The sequence below is a fragment of the Setaria viridis genome, chromosome 8 (assembly GCF_005286985.2).
Source record: "Setaria viridis chromosome 8, Setaria_viridis_v4.0, whole genome shotgun sequence".
Classification (NCBI taxonomy): Eukaryota; Viridiplantae; Streptophyta; class Magnoliopsida; order Poales; family Poaceae; genus Setaria; species Setaria viridis.
The window spans coordinates 925,034-947,558 of record NC_048270.2 but is presented as its reverse complement, the minus strand read 5'-3'; the positions used below and the strand labels follow the sequence as shown (position 1 = coordinate 947,558).

The window sequence follows — 22,525 nt, the reverse complement described above, 5'->3', positions numbered from 1 at the left end:
CTTCAATACCATATAATAATCCCAGATATCATGGCTTGGTCACTTAACTACCATAGCTTGATACTCGAATACCATGACTTGGATGTCAAGAATACCATCATTTGGACCTTTGCCGTGATTTGGTTTGCATTTTTAGGACTAAAAAACCTAGAAGGTACATGCTAGACAAAACATTAGTCCCAATAACTATGTTGTCACTCAATTACAAAATTACAAACTATGGCTTAATTACAAACTATGGCTTAATGAGGTCAATGTTCGCTACGATGACCGACCTCTAGGCATTCTATGTCCCAAGCATCAATGTTCGCTACGATGACCGACCTCTAGGCATTCTATGTCCCAAGCATCAACTCATAAGCATGCGATCTGCAAGCAAGTTAATGGATGGGAAGTTCCTTGTCCTCCTTTTGCCAGGAAAAGGGCACACTTCGAGTTTCAGTTTCCTGAGCTACTCATCTACATGGTGGGCACTTCAGAAGCCATGCCAGGTGCCAGCCAATCAATGACACCGCCCCAACATGCTCTGCCGCTCCAAGCTGCATGTATCAAGCATGAAAATTCAGTACGTAATAGTACGATAGATGTCGAAATGTAAACAAACTGAAGAAAACAAATCCTAATGCAAGTTCCCCAAGCACTTATTGGAACATTTGCACAGACAGGGGGCAATTAAGTTTCTTCACAAGAATGTTTTACAGGTAATCAACTAAACATAAATCTGAGAAGAACTAGTATGACATGCTGATCAACCAGCAGTTTATTCAAGCAAAAAAAAAAAAAGGCTATGCTAAAGGACCAAGTATTGTATTATCAAAAGCTGTCAAGCAAAGACATCTGTTTCAAAAAGGCATAAACAAGAATCAGCAGTAATATCATGCATGAAATGCAGTAGCAAGCATTGGTGGATGCACAAAATAGAACTACACTTTCAGGTCACAAATGTTATGCTTGTCTGAAAGTGAAGCCATCATATAAATATTCAGAGATGACTGAAATATTGCAAAAGATTCAGAGATGACTGAAATATTGCAAAAGATTCAGAGACGAAACTGACACAGCATTTCCTGCTACAAGCTGCAACTTTGTCTAGATATTGGCCAAACTGAAACACCATTATTACTGTATTTACAAGTATCTACAAAGATATGAACATAAAAGAAAAGACTGTCAGTTATAGGCCTAGCCTAGCTTTACAGGGGTCCTATAACTGTTGGTACTGCTGTTACTGTTGGTAGACAGGATCACATTGATGTCAAACAAGGGTTCAGATGATACACGGCTTGCAAGCTTGGAAAGTTCCCACCTCTCCTGCTCCATTCCTCTGGTCCATGAGCTCAAAAGCACCAACTTCTTCAAAATATGCCTTCTCTTTCCTCGAGTCAGGAGAGCCACCTGGGGTTTTCTTCTATAAAAGTGTTTGCAAGCTTAACAAGCAAACTACTACATCAGTAAATATGCCTGTACCAATATTAGATTCATCACTTTGTTGCATGGTTTGGGTGGTCGTTTTGGTGCTCTGCAGGGTTTTGGTTGGGGCTGAAGATTTGCACCAGGAGCAACAAAGATACTCTCGTCCTTTGTCAAGTTTCACCAAAACATTATTAGGAGCTAAAAATCTATGAGAGTCATATAATGCCACTACAACATGGCAAACTTCATAATCAATGGGTCAAAAATCTCCATACGCTATGGGAAATTTCCCAAATAATTTTAAGAGCTGAAGTCAGTAACGGAAAGGAGCTGACAGAGTGAGGTTGGCATCAGATATCCTGCCACATGTGAATAACTAATCCAAACGTCAGCACAAATCCATGTGCAAGAGAACAGGTAGCTCATGCCCTGGCTCTACATTTCTTTACATTGCAATTTTGGGTGGGGGTTGTTCCTGTCCGTTCTGGTTCGAGGTGGTATATAGCAGTGGCTGGGATGAGGTGGGCAGAAGACTGCAAATTGTCACTGCCTATGCGACCATCAATCACCACCCAAAATTCATAGCAAGGAAATGCTGGAACAGCAGATCAGAGATTTGACAGTTCCCAAATCCCCATTGCAAATGGCTTCATAATCTTTCATGCCCAATTTCACCTCAAACAGTCAAAAGTGATTGATAGCAGATATTGAACAGCAATGGGTATTGGGTAGTGATATGGTAGCCTTCCAGAGGCACCACTACTATCAAAAAGATTCTTCCAATAATGTGGTTATAAAATTCATTAATCAACCAGCATCCAAAATTTTGATCATGTTGGTGCCAGCAGGATCAGAACCTTTATCTGTAGGCACATGCCTAGCCTTTGAGAATCTGCTGTTGTGCATAGTCTCATATGTCATGAACATTAAGAACTCGAGAAACAGGCACCTATCTATGTCCTCGTTGTTAGCCTGGGGATCATTCTCCATTTCCCTTTGTGCCCAATCAATTATATTTCTAGTAGCATCATCAAAAACAAAAGAATCTTCTCTGAGCTTCTCAGCCCACATAAGGGCTCTCTTCCCAAACCCTTGCTTGCAGAAATGAGAAAGGAAAACATTAAGTGTGATAGTGTTTGGTTGAAAAGCCATCTTAATCAGCCTGCCAGTCAGTATCATAGCTCGATCAAGAACACCACTGCAAATGCCATCCATCAATGTATTGTATGTAACTGAATTAGGATGACAACCCATAGCAACAAGCTCATCTAACACCTTCCCTGCTTGGTTCAAATTATGGTTGCTGCAGAGGCTATGCATCCAAATATTATATGTGAAAATATCTGGTTCACAACCAGCTGCAAACATCTTATTCATGAAATTCATAGCGCCGTTCATATCCTGAGCCCTGCAATAAGCATTGATTATCGTATTGTATGTCACTGTGTCCGGGATTAGACCATTACTGCACATGTCCAATAAATGGTTGTCCACCATCTTCAAGTTTCCTTCTCTGCACAAACCGTCGATTAGAATGTTGCTTGTGTAAACATCAGGAACAAGGCCACTCTGCCTCATCTTCTGCTGTAACTTCAAAGCTTCAGACATATTGCCTGCCCGACAAAATGCAGATATGATGGAGTTGTAAGTAATATTGTTTGGTACAAGTCCTCTTGTTGTCATCTCAGCAAATGCCTGATAAGCCTCATTCACATAATCTAATCGGCATAGGCCATTGACATATGCTGAGAAGGCAATAAAATCAGGCTGCAGACCTATTTTTTCCATATCATCCCAACATTTCAAAGCACGGACTGCATCACCCTCTCTGAAGGATGCATCCAAGTAGATAGTAAATGATGTGCTTAGACAATATCCCTTACTGACCATGTGTTCTAGAACAAGCTGCGCCTCATGAAGCCTTCCTTGATTGCACAGCCCCATTACCAAGTAACAAAAAGTATGTGTTGAAGGTGCCAGTCCCAACTTGTTCATAATTCTATATACTTGAAAAGCTGCGTCATGGAGTCCCTCCTTGCTATAAGCAGCAATCAACGCATTAAATCCAGCAACACTAACAGGAACACCCTGCTCAATAGCACCGCGCAGAAGCTCCCAGGCACCATCCAATCGGCCATCCCAACAAAGCCTACAGACCAACACATCCAAGTCATCAGCCGTATCTGAACAAAACATTTCACGGTCATGGACTAAATGGGCAGCATGCCCAAACTTGTAGGATCCAGCAGCAAGAATGTTGAAGGTGCAGGAATCCGGCACTAATCCCCTCACTTTCATCTGCTTATAGGCCGCACTGGCCTCATCCATCTGTCCGGTCTTTGCATACCCATCAATCAAGACATTGAAGGTGATTGTATTTGCTTTGATCCCCACCTGTGCCATCTCATCGAACAGGCTCCTCGCTTCCACCATCCTCCCCTCATGGCACAGAACATCCACCAGTATGTTATAGGTCACAACCGTTGGCTCACATCCTACCCTGCGCATTTCCTCAAACAGTTTGAAGGCGTCCCCCGACCACCCAAACAAACAATGCCCCTTGATGAGGATGTTATAGCTGCACGCATCCGGGACGATGCTGAACTTCTTTTCCATGACCCCAAGCAGCCCGGAGGCGACGCGCAGCATCCCCCTGTGGCAGAACCCGAGGATCATGGCGCTGAAGATGGCAAGGCTCGGGCGCGGCCCCCTCGTGGCCATTTCCTCGAACACGTTCCAGGCAGCGCGAACCTCCCCGCTGCGGAAGAGAAGGCGCAGCAATGCCGCCAGCGCGGAGAGGCTGGGCGTATTCCCGGAGCGACGGACGCGCGCGAGCACCTGGAGCGCCTCGGCCGCCATGCCCGCGGCGAGGAACGCGTGGAGCGCGAGCCGGAGCGCGGCGTACTGCACGCGAGCGCTTCCGCCGGTGCTTCCGTAGGAGGATGACCAGGAAAGGAGGTCCGGGGAGGCGGCCGGGAGGAGCGCCGCGAGGAGGACCGCGGCGAAGGGGCGGAGCGCTGACGCCGATGCCGCGAGGCGGGATGCGGCGGCGAAGCGGGCAGCGAGTGGGGTGGAGGAAGGGGAGCCAGAGGAGCGTGGGGGGCTGACGGCGTGAAGGGCGAGGTGGCATAACGGGGCGGTCTTGAGGAGGCGCGCGAGTGCGAGGAGGGCGTCGTGGCGGAGCGACGCCGGCAGCGAGAGGACGCGGCGGTGGTCGGGATGGAGGAACTGCGCGGTTGGATCGTAGGAGGAGGTGGTGGTAGCCGTTGAGAGGAGGCGGTGGAGGGCGACGAGAAGAGGGTGCGGTGTTTTGGGTTGCCTCGCCGCCGCGGCGAGGAGGCGCATCTGGCGCGGCGGCGGCGGGAGGAGGAGGTGGGAGAGGGAAACGGAAACAAGTGGACGAGGGTGCTGGACGAGGCGGTCAATGGCCGACGCTGGGGTGCTGTGGCCACTCGGGCCAAGGAGCTCCCGGCGGCGGCGCGCCAGTCGGCTCGCCACAGCGGCGGCTCATGGGCCTGCAAAGGGACCTCCTTTCCTGGTCATCAGTATCACAGAACCTGAAGCACAATGGCTTCCTCTATTCAGTTTCGTCAGAGAAGGAGTAGCAGTAAAGTGCTGCTGCTGTTGCTCTTGAATTCGCTTTTCCCTTTGGTTATTCTCTGAATTCCCTAGTTTACTTGTTCCGAAACACATAACAGTTGCTGAGGGAACAATGTAGAGAAAGGAACGCTTTTCCTGAATTTCTATCTCAACAGATGCCCCAGTAGTACAATCACAGTTTCTTCAAGGCACAATTAGGGGGTGTTTGGCTCAAGGGGGCAAAAATTTAGCCCTATCACATCAGATGTTTAGATACTAATTAGAAGTATTAAATATAGTCTAACTACAAAACTAATTACACAGATGGAGTCTAATTCGTGAGACGAATCTATTAAGCCTAATTAGTCCATGATTTGACAATATGGTGCTATAGTGACCATTTGCTAATGATGGATTAATTAGGCTTAATAGATTCGTCTTGCGAATTAGCCTAGGGGTTCTGCAATTAGTTTTATAATTACCTCATGTTTAGTCCTCCTAATTAGCATCCGAACATCCGATGTGACAGGGCTAAACTTTAGCCCCTGGTATCCAAACACCCCCTTAATCATTGACTGCATCCGTTTGTGCAAAAGTTCACTTAAGCCACCCTAGTCTCAAATCTCCAACTCAACTTTGAGCAAATTCGGACGATATTTAAGAGATAAGTATTATGTTAAAATTTGAACTTAACAATATCTTGATAGAGAAACCAACTTGCTTCTAAAACTGAACACATCTTAATAAAACTATTACTGTATAAATCTGTAACCTTCAGTATTTCAGTAGTAGCAGAGAATGACCAAGGGACCCTGCTGTCAGGATTCAGGAATTCGAGACATACCAGTCTCATCTCTAAACAAACAAATGTAGCTAATAAAACAAACTCCAATACCATTCTCCACATCATTCAAGCACAAAAATGTAGCTTGAATATGAATGTAAGTAAGCAACAAGGCAGTAATATCTGTATGGGTATCTGTAGGTTGGGTCCCTGTGCTTCAGGTCCAGGACAACAATGTTGCCTCCCAGCACTTGACGCTCCAAACTGGCACCAAGCGGCCTCCTAGGCTCCCAGCATCTATATAACCTTCTTCTTCCATGTACAGCATCACAAGAAATGGAAGTACTCGATGCATCTGGACTGACCGATCGGCAGCAACGTCCTCGGCAGAGCACCAGAGCTGCTGGACGAAGCGCTTGCTCCTGAAACATTGTCAATCTCCATCATAAACGGACCGCTACTTGTAGGTGACGATGTGTCTGTCCACTGAAACTGGCTTGCATAGGGGTTCCTCTCTGGTTGTTGGTTGGCTCTGTAAGAATGTATGCTCGGGGATTGCGGCAGAGCAGAGGAAGTCAAGAATGTGTGTTGCTCGCTGGCGGTCTGCGGGCTGAAGCAGATTGATACTGCCTTTCTTGAAGATGACTGCGCTGTGGTATCTCTAGTGCCTCCAATGGGAGCTGAACTGGTGCTGCAGGTGTGATGGTTGAAATAAGTGACGGAGAACAATGGTGGATCGCTGGTGTCCTTCTGCTGGACTTGCTTTGTGGCAGGGCACTTCATGTCGTTCTTGTAGGTGCATCTGTAATAGAACCTGAAAATAGAATGCCATGAACACAAAATTTCACTTCAAAGGGAAAGAGATGAATTGTTTGCCAAAATGTGGAGTGCAATCTAAATACCTTTTCTAACAAGCTTACAATAGTTGCATTTAAGAGGATACACATTAGTTTCCATTTTTACGATAATCTTAGTGCTAAGGGCATGTCCTCCACTAATAAAATTAGCAAGATGACACCAGAATCTGACAGCAGGGGACTTCATGCCATTCTGCCCACTTACAGTATTCATAAGAAGATTCACAGAATTTCATTATTTTGAAATACAATTTTCACAACTTAACATACCTGCAGTAAGTGTTAAATCTGGCACAGTTCTGTTAAAGTTTCCTTTGAACGGTTGAAAATCTTTTAAAGACTTGCAATTTAGTGTACCCAGTACCCACTGGTCTTGTCCTTTTCTTTTTCTTGTAAGTTCTTAAGAATTCTGGAACTGAACTTTGCATTAAGATGCATATGTCAAAGGTCTGCTTCCCTTTAGCTCAGTAAGTGGGTAAGTGAAAAAAGTGAAAGATTAGCCATGTCCTTTCCCCCTCCGTCAACATTCAGTCTACCTAAATTAGGTGGAACAGCATCAATAAACATACTCGCAAGATCTTTTCTTCTACTGCATCCAATGCCTTTTAGAAAAAGAAATAATAGCTCCCATCTATTAACGTGCTCTTAATGGGCTAACAAGATATATGGGGTCTGCACCACCGGCATGCATACTAATAGCTGAAAACTTGATTTGAAAACAAGTGTGCTAAACAAATGAGGGAACATTTAGCCTGCTAGTGAAGTATTAGATTTCAAATGAGTCGCCAATGACAGGTAATAAAGGTGGCCAACTTGTGAATTGTATATTCATACAGGAAGTTACACTTTGCAAGTTTCGTTTGTCTAGTTGAGTTGTCAATTAAGAAAGAGATTGCCACTGCAAGGGCTATTTTCCTAGTCTAGGAGTCATTACATAAAACAATTTTTATTTGGCAAACATTTCTTTTCTTTCAATCAATCAAGGGGTATGGCGACACCTGTCCACCGACAATTCTACCGAGTGACTAGTAGACAACTGCACAGTTTGATATGTCCTCCATCCCCTGGTATACAAACGCTAGGCGCACTAAGAAGCAATGTGATTTGAGGCAGAAAAAGTAGCTGGCCCACAAACTGAACATACAAAGACTATATATTGACCAAAAGCAAGAGATTTTTCTCTATTTGTGGGCAACTTTATTATATTTTAGGTAATGTAAAAATTGGAGTTAATTACATGAAGTGGTCTGCTACCGGATTTGTTCTCCACGTTGACACGTGAACCTATGGTATTCCAAATTCCATACAAAGTTAGCAGGCCCTTCGTGAATTGCAAATTTATCAAGTTAGCACTAGACAAAATGAACCGGAAATGAAGAAAGATTCTTCAGTAAACGGCCGAAACTGGACTGGTCAAGATTTATGCCCATGGAACTACCGGAACACGCTACATTTAAGAAGTAAACCACAACAGTAGATAAACAAGGCAAAGCTTGTTCCTAAATTCCAAATATCTGTGGTAAACACTCTCAGTCACCAAGCAACAGGTCCCATAAGTTCACTCCAGATCCAATAATAACCAAATTAACCATTATTTGCGACACTGGAATCATGGCAACAGTAAGAGAAGTTCTTGCACACAAAGGGGATGCATGCATGACCTGAACGAAAGAAACCCGCTTATTTGGGGAACAAACTGCATGGCAAAGAGGGACTATGAACCTTGGGAAGTTGGAGTTGGAGAGCTTCTTCTCGCCGTACTTCCTCCACTGGTGCCCGTCGTCATAAGGTGCGTAAGTATCCGAGGTCCAGGTGCGCTCATCTTTCCTGGTTATTTTTTTTACAGAACAGAAATTGAAGAAAAGGCACGATGTAACTGAAATCCGCGCAAATTTCAAAGCAGGGGCAAATTGAGGAAGCTAAACTTCCAAGTACCTGATCCTTTGGTGCTGGGTTCTGGCAGCCCTGTTGGATCCCAACTCGCAGGGATAAGGAGGAACAGAGTCCAGAGCCATGGCGAGGATGATGGAGCAGAGAAGCGGAGGGAGGCTGCTGGACTGATGAAGAGGGAGGGAGGAGACGTTTCTTGGGGGACTTCGGCAGCCTGCGCTTGGAGACTCTGACCTCCTTTATTTATAGCATTATAAACAACGACGGTGCAGGAGCATTCTTCAACGTTAACACGCGTCGCAGCCTCTGGAGCTCCCCTTAACGGCGCTGCACTTCCTCTTCATGCGTTTTTGTTTTTTCGTTCTCCATGGTAGAACAGAAAACTTCTTTATACCTTGTTCCTTCTCTCTAGATGTCAAATGATTTTAGAAATAATAGAAGTAAATTTTAAAAATTTAATGGTACGCGGCTCCCCTGCCTGTTGGAGAAAAAATTAAAAAGATTAGCAATGTTGGCCCCTAACAAAGGGAAAAAAAATCGACCTTCTGTCTCTACCCCTCTCTAATCAGTGACGGAACGGAGATGAACTGACGGAGTGAGGCTGCCATCAGATAGCCCGCCACATCTGAATAACTAATGCAAGCATCAATACAAATCCATGTGCAAGAGAACAGCTAGCAAGCTGATGCACTGGCTCTGCATTTCTTTACATTTCTGAAGACTCTCATCTTGGTCTTATATTACTTGTTAAATAAAAAGGAAGCGCAACTTTATTACAAAATCTTGGGTTTGGTGGATCAATCTCCACCGCCACAGGCTAGCATAGGGACCAATAAAGAGCATATTATACTACATCCCTTGGAACAACTTTCACCAAGTAGTCTTTTTCAAAGCAGTACCAAGAGAGAAGCATAAATAGAAAGAAAATAATCCTGTGAATGACTCCTGATTAAGTAGTATTAGTTACATTGCTAATGACCTTATAGAAAGAAAACATTGCTCTATAGGAACTGTTGAAAATGAGATGATTTAAGTATTTCTTTCCAATATTAATATTAACCACACTTGGCAAGTTGCAAGGTGTTTCTACACTCTTCTCTAAAAACTTAAATACACAAAACCTTAAAGCAACACCGCTAATAGTGGACCAGCGAGTGTTTTTCACTTTTAAGTAGGGCAGCAATCCAACATTTTTTTTTGCGAAAGACACCAAAAGGTGTCTCATATCTGATTTATATCAAGGAAAACAATAGGAGGTACACTCGACACAAAACGACATCTAAAAAATAAAAATACACTGAAGAACTTTCTGGTCGTCTTCTTCTTTCGATTGTTCGTTGTCCACCAGAGCTTGAAAAGTGTACTGGTAAGGCAGCAAGGGAAAGGGGCACCTGCCAACACCCTCACCATACAAGGCTTTGAAGACCGCAAAAACCATTCACCGCTAACAACGATATCTTGAAACCATTGAAAAAACATCAGCCAGGGAAACACCCCAAGCAACACAAGCTTACAATCCATCACCACCAAAACAGAGGGTTGAAGAAACTGGATCTTGTCGTAAACCAAACTGAAAGAAGAGGTCGAAGTCGCCACTACAAACAACCAAAGTCGCCACTACAAATAGCCAACTGCATCTCCTGATTGACACACCAACTGCAAAGATCTGGAGAGAACCTACAGATCTGGCAATACCAACTCTCACTGGCCCTTCGTCGACGTCGGACAGATCTGGCAATACCAACTCTCACTGGCCCTTCGTCGACGTCGGATTGGACGTCGTCGAGGTAGGGAGAGGCCGGAGAGACCTTATTCCGAAACGTCATTGTCGCCACCACCTCGTCGATGTCGCTGAAGAAACAACCCTAGAAGAAAAAAAAACTAAAAGACTATATGTGAAAAGAATGGGTCCCGCTCCTCCACCCACCAGTGAGGCCACCGGAGGGACAGAGGAGGGGGACTAAGGCGGTGGCTTTTAGTGGCGGCACCAAAAACCTATTGTTGCTACTGGTTACTATAATCTAGCAATCCAACATTTTCATTTTATTGTAACTTGTAATTAGTTTATTATTGTCACTAGTTCATAGGTTTTCTTTTTATTGCAACTTGTAATTAGTTTATTATTGTCACTTGCTCATGGGCGAATAAAATAAACTCCATTTTAACATGACACGGGGGACAAAATTAGTTGTACACTGATCTAAGAAAGAGTCCTACTTAGTTGCTATGGTTTTTATGTAATTTATAAAGTTAATATCTTTCTTCTGAAACACGGATAATTTCTCTGTATATAGTAGTATTTTGTTTTTATTGCATCATCTAGCAGGCTAACTTTTGTGCGCTAAATATACTAAATATTACGCAGTCAATGAGCACAGATGATCAATAGAAACAATTTGTACTTTTAATAACATTATGATACTAATATTTTACACATTGAGATTGTGGCTATAGAAGTAGCCGCATCATCTCACACATTATTTTGTTGAAGAATTAGGGGACCTAGTGGACATGCTGGTGAGCGGTGGCCAGATTCAAACAGTCAAGCTTAGTTTATTTGCTTCGGACACATCCACATACAAACAAACAGCTCACCTTATAACTATTTTTTTCTTTATTTTTTAAGGAATGAAGAATACGGCTATGTTATTCTGTTACCGAATCGTTGCAAAAAAATATATTTGTAATGCAGTAGTACCTAGCTTCAATCAAGATACTCCATTCTACTTCAAAAATCACAAATTACTGCCAATTCCAAAAAGGAAAAACTGATCTCCCCCAGCATATATGCCTGGTTCCACCAAAAAGTTCAAATATTTGGAACCAGTGAGAGCAGATAATAGGAATATAATTATTTACTCCACACTAGCCTTCAAAGTTGCTGGCACCAGATATGTAAAAAGACCATTTACATAAGTAATATTGAAGCCATTTATCAGGAATGGGTACTCCATGACGGGCAAACCTTACTTTTAACACTGGCTGCTAATTTTGTTCTTTCTTGAGCACACCCAGGGGATGAGTAAAAAACAATGGGGTGCAGATACCAACTGATGAGCAACCTTTAATCGAACAATTAGAGCCTAATGGACGAAAACAAAGACGACCTAGTTGATCTCCTATCTAAAAAGTAGCGTTGATACAATGTGCTTACATGTGCTGTTGCGCTGTTTGCGTGCAAATTGCCCAATCTTAATCGATCACTGATTATCTAAAAAATTTTCTGTAATACTCCTATGATGGGGGCGGTGGGATGGTTCCTGGAAGCTAAGATCTCTTCAGGGGGACCTAAGATAGAAATTAGGCGGTGCTATCTTATGACAGCTGATCTTTGGTGCCATACTTTCTTTGATGATGTAAAAGTTAGAATAATAAAAATAAAGTCGAGGAAGATATTATTCCACTTGGACTCAACTAAATTAGTTCCTCCCCCCTAGCACCAACGTGTCGGAAACATCAACTTGGGCACACGTCATCGATTTTAACCCCTCCTTTTCTCGCAGATGGTCTCTTGAATCTAACTCAGCTTAAGAAAAGAATTGTTCTCAAAGAAAATAAATGTGGCACTCAAATAATACTGCTTTAATAATACTCCATGTGTAGGAATCAAGTTGTTGCCCAGAAAAAAAAATCCCAATGAGATGTTGAATTGGTTTAGGATTCCTAGTTAATTAATTAGTTCATGCGACCAGCTTTGTTATATAGAAATCAAGAGGAAGCAGCTTAGGGACACGGCAATCTTGACACAGTTTGCTGCTACTGGGTATTCTAATGTATCCTGCAGGCTGCTGCAGTCCAACAATAGTATATCCGCAGGCTTGTGGCTGCAATGAGATATACATATATATAGTACTGAAAATAGCATATATACCTATTGACTTAGGTGTCATCGGCGAGAGAGAGATCGATGGGGATGGACTATTAGCACCAAATAAAACGAGGTAAAGTTTAAGCAATGAGAGGCGTGCTATGAGTAGATACAGAGGGAGTAACGCCGTGATGGAAGCCTCGGTAGGTTATACATGTCATGGCATATCTAGTAGGACTCTGAACAAGAACAAATACAACTATAGGTGATTGGCGAATTAATTAAGCAGAAGCACTAGTAGTGCTGAAATTACCGGGTGCCGGCTTCAGGCATCGAAAGCCAGCCATCTGATGGAGTCAGTCAGTCGCAGGGCTGGTCCTGAGATTTGGGAGGTCCGGGGTGAAAGTAAAACTCAGGAAGCTTTAATATAAATATTATAACAAATATATATGAAATATTACCAATAAATATTTAAATGTATCTAAAAGCAATATTCATATCAAATTATTTATACATATTATCTTAAAAGTTTCTTCTAACATTCCTCGATGCAAAGTCATTTATGATAGGGTTGATGTCAATCTCATCCAACAATTTTTTCTCAATGCATAATGTTGCCAAACCATTTAAACTCTCCCGAGTCATTGTTGACCTTAAATAGTTCTTCAATAACTTTAACTTTGAAAAGCTTCTTTTAGCCGATGCGACAGGCACAATAAATAAGAGTCGGTAGGCAATGGAGATATTAGGATAACAATCTACATCTCTGACATGCTCAAAAATCTCCATAGCAGACATTACGCCATCTGGCAAAGTGAATTTCGTAATTTTTAATTTAGAAATAAGATCATATACCTCAACATCAAATAAACCATCAAAAGAAAAAGTTTCTGCAAATTTAGTGCAATATTCTTCAAGTTCATTATTATTTAATGACTTCAAAGTGTTTGAGCTCAATAAAAATCCGAACTAGGACTGTTGCTAGTGCTAGACTTGAAGATCTTACAGCAGAAAAAAAACTTTGTCAACATGCTTCGAATAAACTAACTATTTTCTATCATGTACATCTCCATTACTTAATTTTCTTGAATAATGAGCATATGAAAAATGTCTTGAGGCAGCATCTAGAGGAAAATCGATATTTTCTTCTCTTATAGGCCCTTTCTCGACTAATATATCTCTTGCTTTATTATCAAGATCATCCCAATTTCTTGGATCATAAATATCTGAGGTGTAAAGTAGTTGCTCATCAACACTAGCAGACTGTGCATATGCACCTGTTGGCGCTAAAAACCAGCCGATGATCTTCAGCGTCGAACACACGACCCGGGAGAATCTGCTTAGCTCCTATTCGGGTTATTGCCCTGGTGCGGTTAGCGCGGCGTGCCAGTCAATCTGACCTGTTGATTGATAAGGAAATAAAACAATTAAATTCCGGGGGACTACGATCGGCTAGAATTCCGATCTGCTTTTAAAGCGAGTCGGCGAATCGGCCGATTCACCGTAGAGATAATCGGCTTAGTAGAACAGCCGATACCACGTAGCGATTGCGAGGTAAAACTACTAGAGCAGACTAAACAATGCTACAGATGCAACACTTGAAATAGATCTAATTGGCTATACGGCGATAAATAAGAATAACAATCATGAAGCCGACAGTTCGAATCTCAGGCTAGATAACTGGTGATAAAAACTAGAGCAATAGATAGAACCTATAATTCTAGTTAATATCGATAACTGGTGAATAAATCTAAACGAAACGACAGCGATGCGCCCGAAGTTAAAGCTTAGATATTACTCGATAAACGAAACTTACAAATCAGCCGGAGGTCGAGTCGATGCAGCCCTACCAATCCGTACGAACTTGTGAAAGGAAAAGGTATTGGCGAAGTCGCCGACTTGAAAGTAAAGTACGATGAAAAAAGTAGATTGCTTTGTATTGATTAATTGATTTCCTATAAATCTCTAGAGATGGCTATTTATAGCCTGTTACAACTGATTTCCTAACCGACTAGGATCTATCTTTAATTTCAAACGATAACGAATATTTACAAACACAACTCGTATCGGAGTTGGTTACCATACTCTCATAGGCCAATCTCTCTCTATCTTCTTCTCTGGCCCTTCTTAAACCCATACTGGCCCAACTGCTTCAACTTCCAATCGGCCGACCAATTCCGCCTGCCAATCGCTCGAAACACTGTAGCGTCAATCGATCGATTCCCAACTGTAGCACCAATCGGCCGATTCCCAACCATAACCTTTTCATCTGCCACATCGGCCAATCCTTTCCTTTCTTGACGCCGATCCAAAACGTGTCAAAATCTGGCGTCAACAGCACCTGATGCATTTACTGTGTTCTCAGAGTCACTTACATTGTTATCATCGACGTTGATGTTAACATTTTCTTCCTGATTCGTATTAGTTGGTTCATCCACAATAACTATTGCTAACTTATCTGAGTTCGTTGAAGCGCCCACATTACTCTCAAGGTCATGATTACTCTTGCAAAATTTCTCCATAGCTCCTCTTTGTGATTCTATCAACCCATCCACACGTCCTTTCCTTTTCCTTTTCTCGTTACCTGATTCATATTTTACAGACGACATGATATCCCACAGTGATGAAATTATTATAAATACACAATAGTTATAAATCAATTGAGATTAAATAACTTGTGATAGTGAATTAATAATTAATGGTATGGAGAATTGGGGAATTGGCAATCGAATCACCTGATCACAGAAGCGAATTGACGATCTCCTATCTAATCTCCACCCGTCCGCTATTCCGCCGAGGGGCGGCGAGCGCGCGATGCGAGCAAGAGAGATGACCAGCGGCAGGATGAGGCTATAGGGATGAGGGGGTGTGGTAGATGAATTGGGCCTTTTTTTTAACCACGAAGTAGGCCCACCTTAATGTCATCTTTTACTGTGAACCATTATGGGCGGGGTAGTAACAAAGGCTACCTTTTTCTAGGCCTCCACCTTAATGCTATTTGGAACATAAGCATTGCCCTTGCCCTAAGAATTATGTTACTGTTGCTATGCCCCTAGGATTTGGGGGCTCGGGGCGGCCGCACACCCTGCCCCCCCCCCCCCCCCCCGGGCCGCCCCTAGTCAGTCGGACCAGGGAACGAAGCAAGAAGACGCACGCACACCAAATCCGCTATGGGTTCCCAATTCCCATTGGCACCGGCAATCAGAGTTGGTCATTCACTCATTCCATCTAGAGAGATGGCTCGAGCCGGGGAAGGAGGCGCGACAAGAGGAGATGAGATGAAGGCCTACACCTAAAGCAAGATTGACAAGTCCTCTTTGCAACTCAAACGATTCGGCCCCACGTCTGCCACCGTCGTCGTGGTGGTGTCGTTGGCTGCGATCGTGCGAAGGCTCATCAGTAGCACCATGGTGGTGGGGCTGGTGGCACTGGTCGTCTCTTTACACTGTGGTGACGATGCGGGTGAAAACCCATCCCTCCTTGGGATGGCGTCGATGGTGCCATTGGCGTCAGTCCTTCCTGAAGGCGACGTCGGACATCTCTTGCGCAGGCCTTGGCTTCTGTTTGGGGCCAACAGCTTGATGCCGGTCTTCCCTGTCGGATGAGGTGGGTGAAACCCAATCCAGTTTGGGCTGGCATCGACGACGTCTTCGACGCCATGACCTTCTTGAAGGCGATGTCGGGCATTTCCGGTAAGGTGGCTTGTTTCGGCGATGGTTGCTTCCGAGAGGGTGTCTTCTTTCTTTTCCTTTCTTTCTCTTTCCTTTAAAAAAAATAATAAAAAAAGATCCAGTATGTGGTGTTGGTTGTGTGCTGGCTCATGTCGACATCCCAATCCGACCGGACAGAGTTCATGGAGGCTCGGGTCGATGTCCCAATCCGATCGGGCGGAGTCTTCGTTGAGGCTCGTGTCGATGTCCCAATCCGACCGGACAGAGTTGAGAGAGACCCGGTTGATGTCCCAATCCAACCGGCCGATGTTGTGTGGTTGAGTTGAGTTTGAGTTGTGTATTGGCATGTTACGACACGGGTTGATGTTCCAATCTAACTGCCCGTTGTTGTTTTTTTTTTTTGACTTGTCTGAGTTTTTTTTTTCAAATATAATCGGCAGCTCCGTTTCAAAAAAGAGGAGGAGATGAATAGCCTTCGGTTAGGGCTGGCTCCGGGCTGGACACGCGCCTTGCCTGTCTGGGCCGTCTCGATCTGACGAGCGAGGCTGGGATTGGGCCTCACCTGGGCTGGACGATTTGTAGTCTTAGCGGCGGCGGGCCTGGACTGCTTAATTTTTCAGCCCACCATTTCTCTGTGTCTGCCCCACGGCCAACCCCATCCCCCGGCGGCGGGCCTGGACTGCTTTTTGGCTCCGCGGCGACGGCGGCGGGCGGCCGTGGCTCTCTCTCTCTCTCTCTCTCTCTCTCTCTCTCTCTCTCTCTCTCTCTCTCTCTCTCTCTCTCTCTCTCTCTCTCTCTCTCTCTCTAAAATTCCAATAGATTTGGGTGGATTTCCCTTTCGTTTTCCTGTGACACCGTGGGCGCTGAGCCGTCTTCGAAAATCGAATTGACAGGTCATCGTTTTGTTCATTCACACCTAGTAGAGGCGAGCAAAAACGCCGCTTTCCACCGGCATATAGTGTGTGAATCTTTCATCATCTTTCAGTTAGATGAGTGGCCAACGTAGGGCCTCTAGCTCATATAGTACTCCCTACTCCGTTACCACATATTTTGATATGAGTTTGATATCGTTGAAATCGGTCAAAAATCATATAGTGCTTCCTTGGTCGACCAATTGAAACAGACATTCTATTTATTTCTGTGGTTGCAACTTGCGAAGTTCAGTTCAATTCAATCCAGCAACACACAAACTGGGTCAAGTCAAGGAGTCATGCGAAGAGAATATACATATGGCCATATATATAGGCTGCAATTCGTCTGGATCACCATATATCTATGTGAAAATATGAGCATTTCTATTCTGGGTCAAAGAGAAGCCCAGACAGTACAAATATCAGGAGGACTTCAATTACCATCTGGGAAGACTTTGCAGGTAGCTTTACAGACTTACAAGGAAAAGTATTCATGGTTTACTATTCTGTGTCAAAGGAGGGCCTAGATAGTACATCAACATTCTAGAATGCTGGACACCGTGCACCAGTTTTATAAGGTATCATTTCTTTCCACTGATTACTTTCTGCATATGCTGTTTTGGCTTATCACACTTAATTTACACTACTGGTAAAATACATGCCCTTTCCTTGTCAGAACTCATTGGGCCACACTAGCCGATTTACATATCTGTGAAATCAGAGGAGCTCGTTTCTCATTTCATTATGCCCATATATCCTCAGAGATCAGTGGCAAGTTCATACAGGTAAGCTCCAGTGCCCTTTCCATTTCAGTATCTGTCAAATCTTTCAAACATTCTGGCATGTCTGGCACCATGAATAAGTTTTCATAGTTTTCGTCCTGAATTCCATGGACATCATTATTGACAAACGTTGAGATACTGCTTTGGTTATGATTGACAATTGGGACACTATGGCACGTTGTCTCAACAACATATGGATGAATTATGCCATCCTTCTTGCAAATGTGCTGGCCATAATAGTCAACATCGAACAACCTCACCGTTCCACTTCCATCGGTTTCCTTCTGTTGCACAGTCTTGGTTGCAAGACACCCTTGCCCTTTACTATTGGCACATCTATAATAGCTCCTGCTCGAGCATAACCTCATTAGAATATGTGTTTGTTATATACAAAATATTAATTTTAATCATATACAACTCTGCTATTAGAAATGTATGGATGCAATTTGAGTTTTGCTATGGAAAAAGCTAATCATCAAAATAGATGAGAAACTCAATACCCAATTTTAGCATAGAAAATAACATATGAAGTACATCAATGCATATGTTTTGTTAGTTGTTACATACCTAGAATGCTTTGCTTTGGAGATCCACTTCTGCCCATACTTCCTCCATTGATATCCATCAAAGTATGGTGCTTGTGTCACAACTGAACCTATGTGTTCCGCATTCTTCCTACCATCATCAAGAGAAGCGAAGCAATATTTATTTTAAGCCCAGTGAATGACAAATAAGTAAGCATATGTTCCTTCTACTACATACCTTCTCTTGTTTCCAATTTCCTTGGTTTCCTCCTCCAATATGTGACTCTCCATGTTGTTCTTACCATGTTTTCTTTTATATCTGATAAGATTGGCCTGCTTCTCACTGTTGTCACCAAGTTCTAGAAAAGAGATAACCTTACTTGAGGAATTGAATATATCTTGAAAGAGTTGCTGAACAAGCTTCGCCTGCCCACTATGGGTATCAAGTATTGGTAGGATAAGGTCATGTAGGTCCATCATGAGAGCCCTTTGGTGCTCAATCTCATTGATCGCCACTTGGCAGCTACTATGAGTGGAAGATTCAAGGATGTTCATTTGATGGTTTTTCAATATATCTGGCTATAATACTTGGGCAGTCGGAGTTGAAGGTGCTGGTAACTTCAGCTTTAGGCATCTATTTATACAAGCAAGTAGCAGCACTTAGAGTCTGAGCATGGTGGAGGGAACCGTCATTATTCAAATTTTCTCACTAGAGAAGACTAGGGATAGTACTGTCCCTATCCAACAGTACGTCAGAACTCACAACCACAATTGTGCTATTCAAGATCTTGTTTTACTTAGACTGATGCATAAATGGGTAAGAGGTTATGATGAGTCATGTATCATGACTTGTGAGTGTTATGTATTTGCCATTAGATGCACATGTTTAATAATTACGTTATGTGATGGTGCTTAGGAGGCACATTTGACATATAGGCCCTGTTTGGCATGGCTCCAGCTCCGGGTGGAGCTGCTCCACTTCAAAACTCTAGGTGGAGCCAGCTCCACTCCAGAACTTCAGAACTAAAATAAGGTGTTTGGCTAGATTGATGCTCTCAGCTTCCAAAAAGATCGATTTCAGTGTGGATTACCATTGTTGCCCCCAACTCAGGCTCCACTTGTCATCCTAAACCCCAGGGAAGCACACATCAAATATAACAGATGAACTGCTATAAACATGAAATTTTAAGCAGCAGCATGAGGATGGAATCAGTCGAGCATACCAGATCGACCACCTTGAAGACGGCCCTGCCGTACCTCACCTTGGCCTCCTCCGCAAGCGCCTGCAAATCCACGCCGAAAGGGGCATCAATTTCAACCCAATCAGCAGTGGGAAACAAGAGCACAGCACCAAGCTCTACTTGTGCAAAGAAAAACAACACGAATCAGTAGTAACCTTGGCGAAGCTCTCGGCGGTGCTGGTCTGCGTCTCGAAGAAGACGGTGACCCTCTGCCTGCCGTCGTCGGGGTCTGGCTCGTCCTTGGGCTTCACGGCGAAGGGCCGCGTCTGCGCCTGGGCAGTGGCGGCCAAGGCGGCGCGGGGCACGGCGGCGGAGCGGCGACGAGCAGGGTGACGCAGCAGCCGACGAGCACGGCGAGGGAGGTGGCGAGCAGGACGAGCAGGTGGCAGTCCTCGGTGAGTGAGGACGCCCAGTGCGGCCCCCGCCCCGTCAGCAGAGCCACCAGCAGGTCCAGCGCCGAGGGCTTCAGCCCCGCCGACGCCGCGTCCATCACGCCGAGGCGGGGGTGCAGAGGGAGCGAGCGAGTCGCGAGACGGGGGGCGGCTGTCCGCTTCGATGGGATCGAGGCGGTGGAGATGCGCACACGCGAGGGCCAGGCGATAACCGGCGGCGGCGGGGAGAGATGTGGCGTGAGGGGGCCTCGGAGGGGCTACGCGGCCGGCGAGGATTGATGCTCAGGTGGGGAACGGCCGGCGGCGGCGGGTTCACGGGAGCATAGATGAGCGCGTGGAGTCGAAGGAAAAAAAAAAGAACAACGGTTTTTTCTATTACAGTGGTATTGGTGGGTAATTACCTACTAACTCCACAAGAAGGTCTAGAAGAAGGAGTTTTGGAGCAGCAAAAGAGGTGCTCCAAAATTCCACCCCCATTTGCACTACAGCTTCATGAAGTTAGCTGCTCCATGGAGTTTTGGAGCTGGGGTGTTTGGCTAGATTTTTTGGTGGAGTTGCTGAAGCTGTGGAGTGGAGCTATGCCAAACACGCCCATAGTAAGTAGTAGTGCTATTCATTATATGGTCAGATGATGATTAGAATCCATGTTAGTAGTACTAGTATGGAGTTAAATGTAGTTGATCAGATGATGAGGATTGACATATCTACATTAACATTAAGATGGATTCGTGCATAAAAGGAAGCAATGCTGTCTTTTATGTACCCATGCATGAAAATACATTTGTATGAAAATTGCTGCCTCCGTAAGTTATTCGATGTGTGAATAAACATTGTTAGGTCACTTGGGCTAGGTTTTATTTCTGTGGTCCAGAGTTGTGACAAGCAAAGACTTGACAGATTATGTAGGATGGCATGTGCCCCGACATGACAAGCATTCATGGAAAGACATGTGTATGGCCAATAATTCTAGTGGTTGTTATACAGAGCAATGTCGTTGTTAATCTGCCGGTCTCAAGATAGTGACATTCATGATTTGGCTCTAATAGCATGTCTAAAAAATTATATCTAATAATATCTAGTAATGTGCTGATGATGTGCTAAAAATACACATAGTTTGGTGGCTGTTGATATTTAAACAGGTCTTCATGCAAAGAAAAAAAAAGAAGAGATTAGCCATTTCAAATTACATGGCAGATATTGTTGATGTCTGTGTGTTATGATGAATTATAATACTAAGTAGGTTATAGAGACATTTATCATCAGTTTGAGATTTTTTGCAGATCAATTATTATCACATGAAATTTAATTTTTATTAATCCTCATACATGCATGAGCAAAGTATTAACCAGGTTGATATGCATGACCTCAATTGAACATTAAACATTAAGTAATTGTCTAAATGTGCTGACAACCATGGAAATTGAATATCATGTAGTTGCAAATCTGAGGTGCCGGTGGGCTAGCACCTTGGTGATGAGCGATTGACAACACGGTGTGCGTGTGACGTGTCTCTTGGTAGGTTGTGGTTGCAGGTGACAGGTGGAGACAAGGTACATGCGGCGACGAGTGAAGAACGAAGATAGGATGCCGCGTTGAAAAACCGCGGGGGCGGAGAAGGGCGGATCGAGGCTTGCGTTCGAGGGACAGGCGATCGTGCGGTGTACGTCTACTGTACCTGGCTACACGGCGGGAGGACATCGAGGGAGGTTTTCGGATTATGCCACAAAATCCGGGGTTCGCTGGTTGAGCCACAAAGCCATGCATCGTACCGGGACGCCCGTGTGGCAGGCGTTGGCCGAAGATGGAAATTCCAACGATCGCGATACGATTTCGGATGGTCGTGCGGCGACATCGTGAAGATCACGTCGTAGAGATGGAGGGATTGCGGACATCGCGGAATTTACCATGGAGGACGTAATTGGAATTTACGCCCCTACGTTAGATTTATTTAATGTAGGGGGTTATGTGTAAATAGGTCGTGCCACCCTAAGGATATAAATATGTGGCACCTAGGGTTGAGAGGGCGCTCTTGCTTTCTCGCTTTTTGGTCTAGCCTAGGGTTTCAATCCTAGCGAGGGATTTTTGTTGATCTCTCCAATTAAGAGAGGGAGGATGATCGGGCGGAGGCTAGATGCACTTTTGTAGAATAATTACACTTTAATTATTCGTCCTTGTGATTTGTTCTTTGTTCGTGCGAGATCCGATTTTCCTCCGTTCCCTTTGTTTTCGTTGTTTGCACCGCCGGTTTGGTTGTTTCCTTTTTGCTGTTCAGGGACGCATCGTTGCGGGAGGACAAGGTGTGCGCCTGGCGGTCAGCCATGGCTCGCAGCGTCGCACCAGGGCCGGCCGCCGATGAGCTCGTACGATTAGTCCGTACGCTGCCTGCTCTACTGAAGCGCACGTCTCTGGATTTTGCTGTGTGTGCCCCGTCCAAGGGAGGTGACCGGCCAGGAACAGCCGTTCTGCTTCCGAACAGCGCACGCATGTGCATGCAGGTGACTTGCAGGTCGTGTCTCTGCTTTGCAAATTTCCTTCTCATTAGCACTTTCAATATTACACATTAATATTGCTTCTAGAAACATCACTCACGCATGCACCAGGGAAGGTGAGGTCACTTTCTAGGAACAGTAAACAACCTTTTTGCAACCGTGTGCTCTTTTGTTTAATATTTTG

The 22,525-nt window shown here is 44.2% G+C and overlaps 3 protein-coding genes across 3 annotated transcripts; all 3 read right to left on the bottom strand.

The window, feature by feature from the left end:
• Nucleotides 1–1,018: 1,018 nt before the first annotated feature.
• Nucleotides 1,019–4,997, bottom strand: LOC117833188 (uncharacterized). The gene has a single exon (XM_034712613.2). It carries the CDS (start codon nt 4,756–4,758, stop codon nt 2,221–2,223), a length of 2,538 nt encoding a protein of 845 aa, XP_034568504.2. The 5' UTR covers nt 4,759–4,997; the 3' UTR covers nt 1,019–2,220.
• Nucleotides 4,998–5,732: 735 nt separating this feature from the next.
• On the bottom strand, nt 5,733–8,760 carry LOC117866669 (uncharacterized). The gene is made up of 3 exons (XM_034750945.2): nt 8,569–8,760; nt 8,356–8,460; nt 5,733–6,590 (listed from the first exon to the last, which is right to left on the bottom strand). The coding sequence occupies exons 1-3, from the start codon at nt 8,646–8,648 to the stop codon at nt 6,104–6,106; spliced, it is 672 nt and encodes a 223-aa protein (XP_034606836.1). The 5' UTR covers nt 8,649–8,760; the 3' UTR covers nt 5,733–6,103.
• Nucleotides 8,761–17,276: 8,516 nt separating this feature from the next.
• LOC117833671 (probable WRKY transcription factor 46) lies at nt 17,277–19,690 on the bottom strand. The gene is made up of 5 exons (XM_034713259.2): nt 19,616–19,690; nt 19,443–19,502; nt 18,458–18,578; nt 18,263–18,370; nt 17,277–18,043 (listed from the first exon to the last, which is right to left on the bottom strand). The coding sequence occupies exons 3-5, from the start codon at nt 18,508–18,510 to the stop codon at nt 17,656–17,658; spliced, it is 549 nt and encodes a 182-aa protein (XP_034569150.1). The 5' UTR covers nt 18,511–18,578; nt 19,443–19,502; nt 19,616–19,690; the 3' UTR covers nt 17,277–17,655.
• Nucleotides 19,691–22,525: the final 2,835 nt, after the last annotated feature.

Excerpts from the sequence above, each read along its gene's own strand:
- LOC117833188 (XM_034712613.2), bottom strand. The coding sequence starts at position 4,758 with ATGCGCCTCCTCGCCGCGGCGGCGAGGCAACCCAAAACACCGCACCCT.
- LOC117866669 (XM_034750945.2), bottom strand. The coding sequence starts at position 8,648 with ATGGCTCTGGACTCTGTTCCTCCTTATCCCTGCGAGTTGGGATCCAAC. Across the intron at positions 8,461-8,568 it reads ACCCAGCACCAAAGGATCAG|GAAAGATGAGCGCACCTGGA; the intron begins GTACTTGGAAGT and ends AAAAATAACCAG. Across the intron at positions 6,591-8,355 it reads TCCAACTCCAACTTCCCAAG|GTTCTATTACAGATGCACCT; the intron begins GTTCATAGTCCC and ends TTCTATTTTCAG.
- LOC117833671 (XM_034713259.2), bottom strand. The coding sequence starts at position 18,510 with ATGGAGAGTCACATATTGGAGGAGGAAACCAAGGAAATTGGAAACAAG. Across the intron at positions 18,371-18,457 it reads GAAATTGGAAACAAGAGAAG|GAAGAATGCGGAACACATAG; the intron begins GTATGTAGTAGA and ends TGATGATGGTAG. Across the intron at positions 18,044-18,262 it reads TCCAAAGCAAAGCATTCTAG|GAGCTATTATAGATGTGCCA; the intron begins GTATGTAACAAC and ends ATGCTCGAGCAG.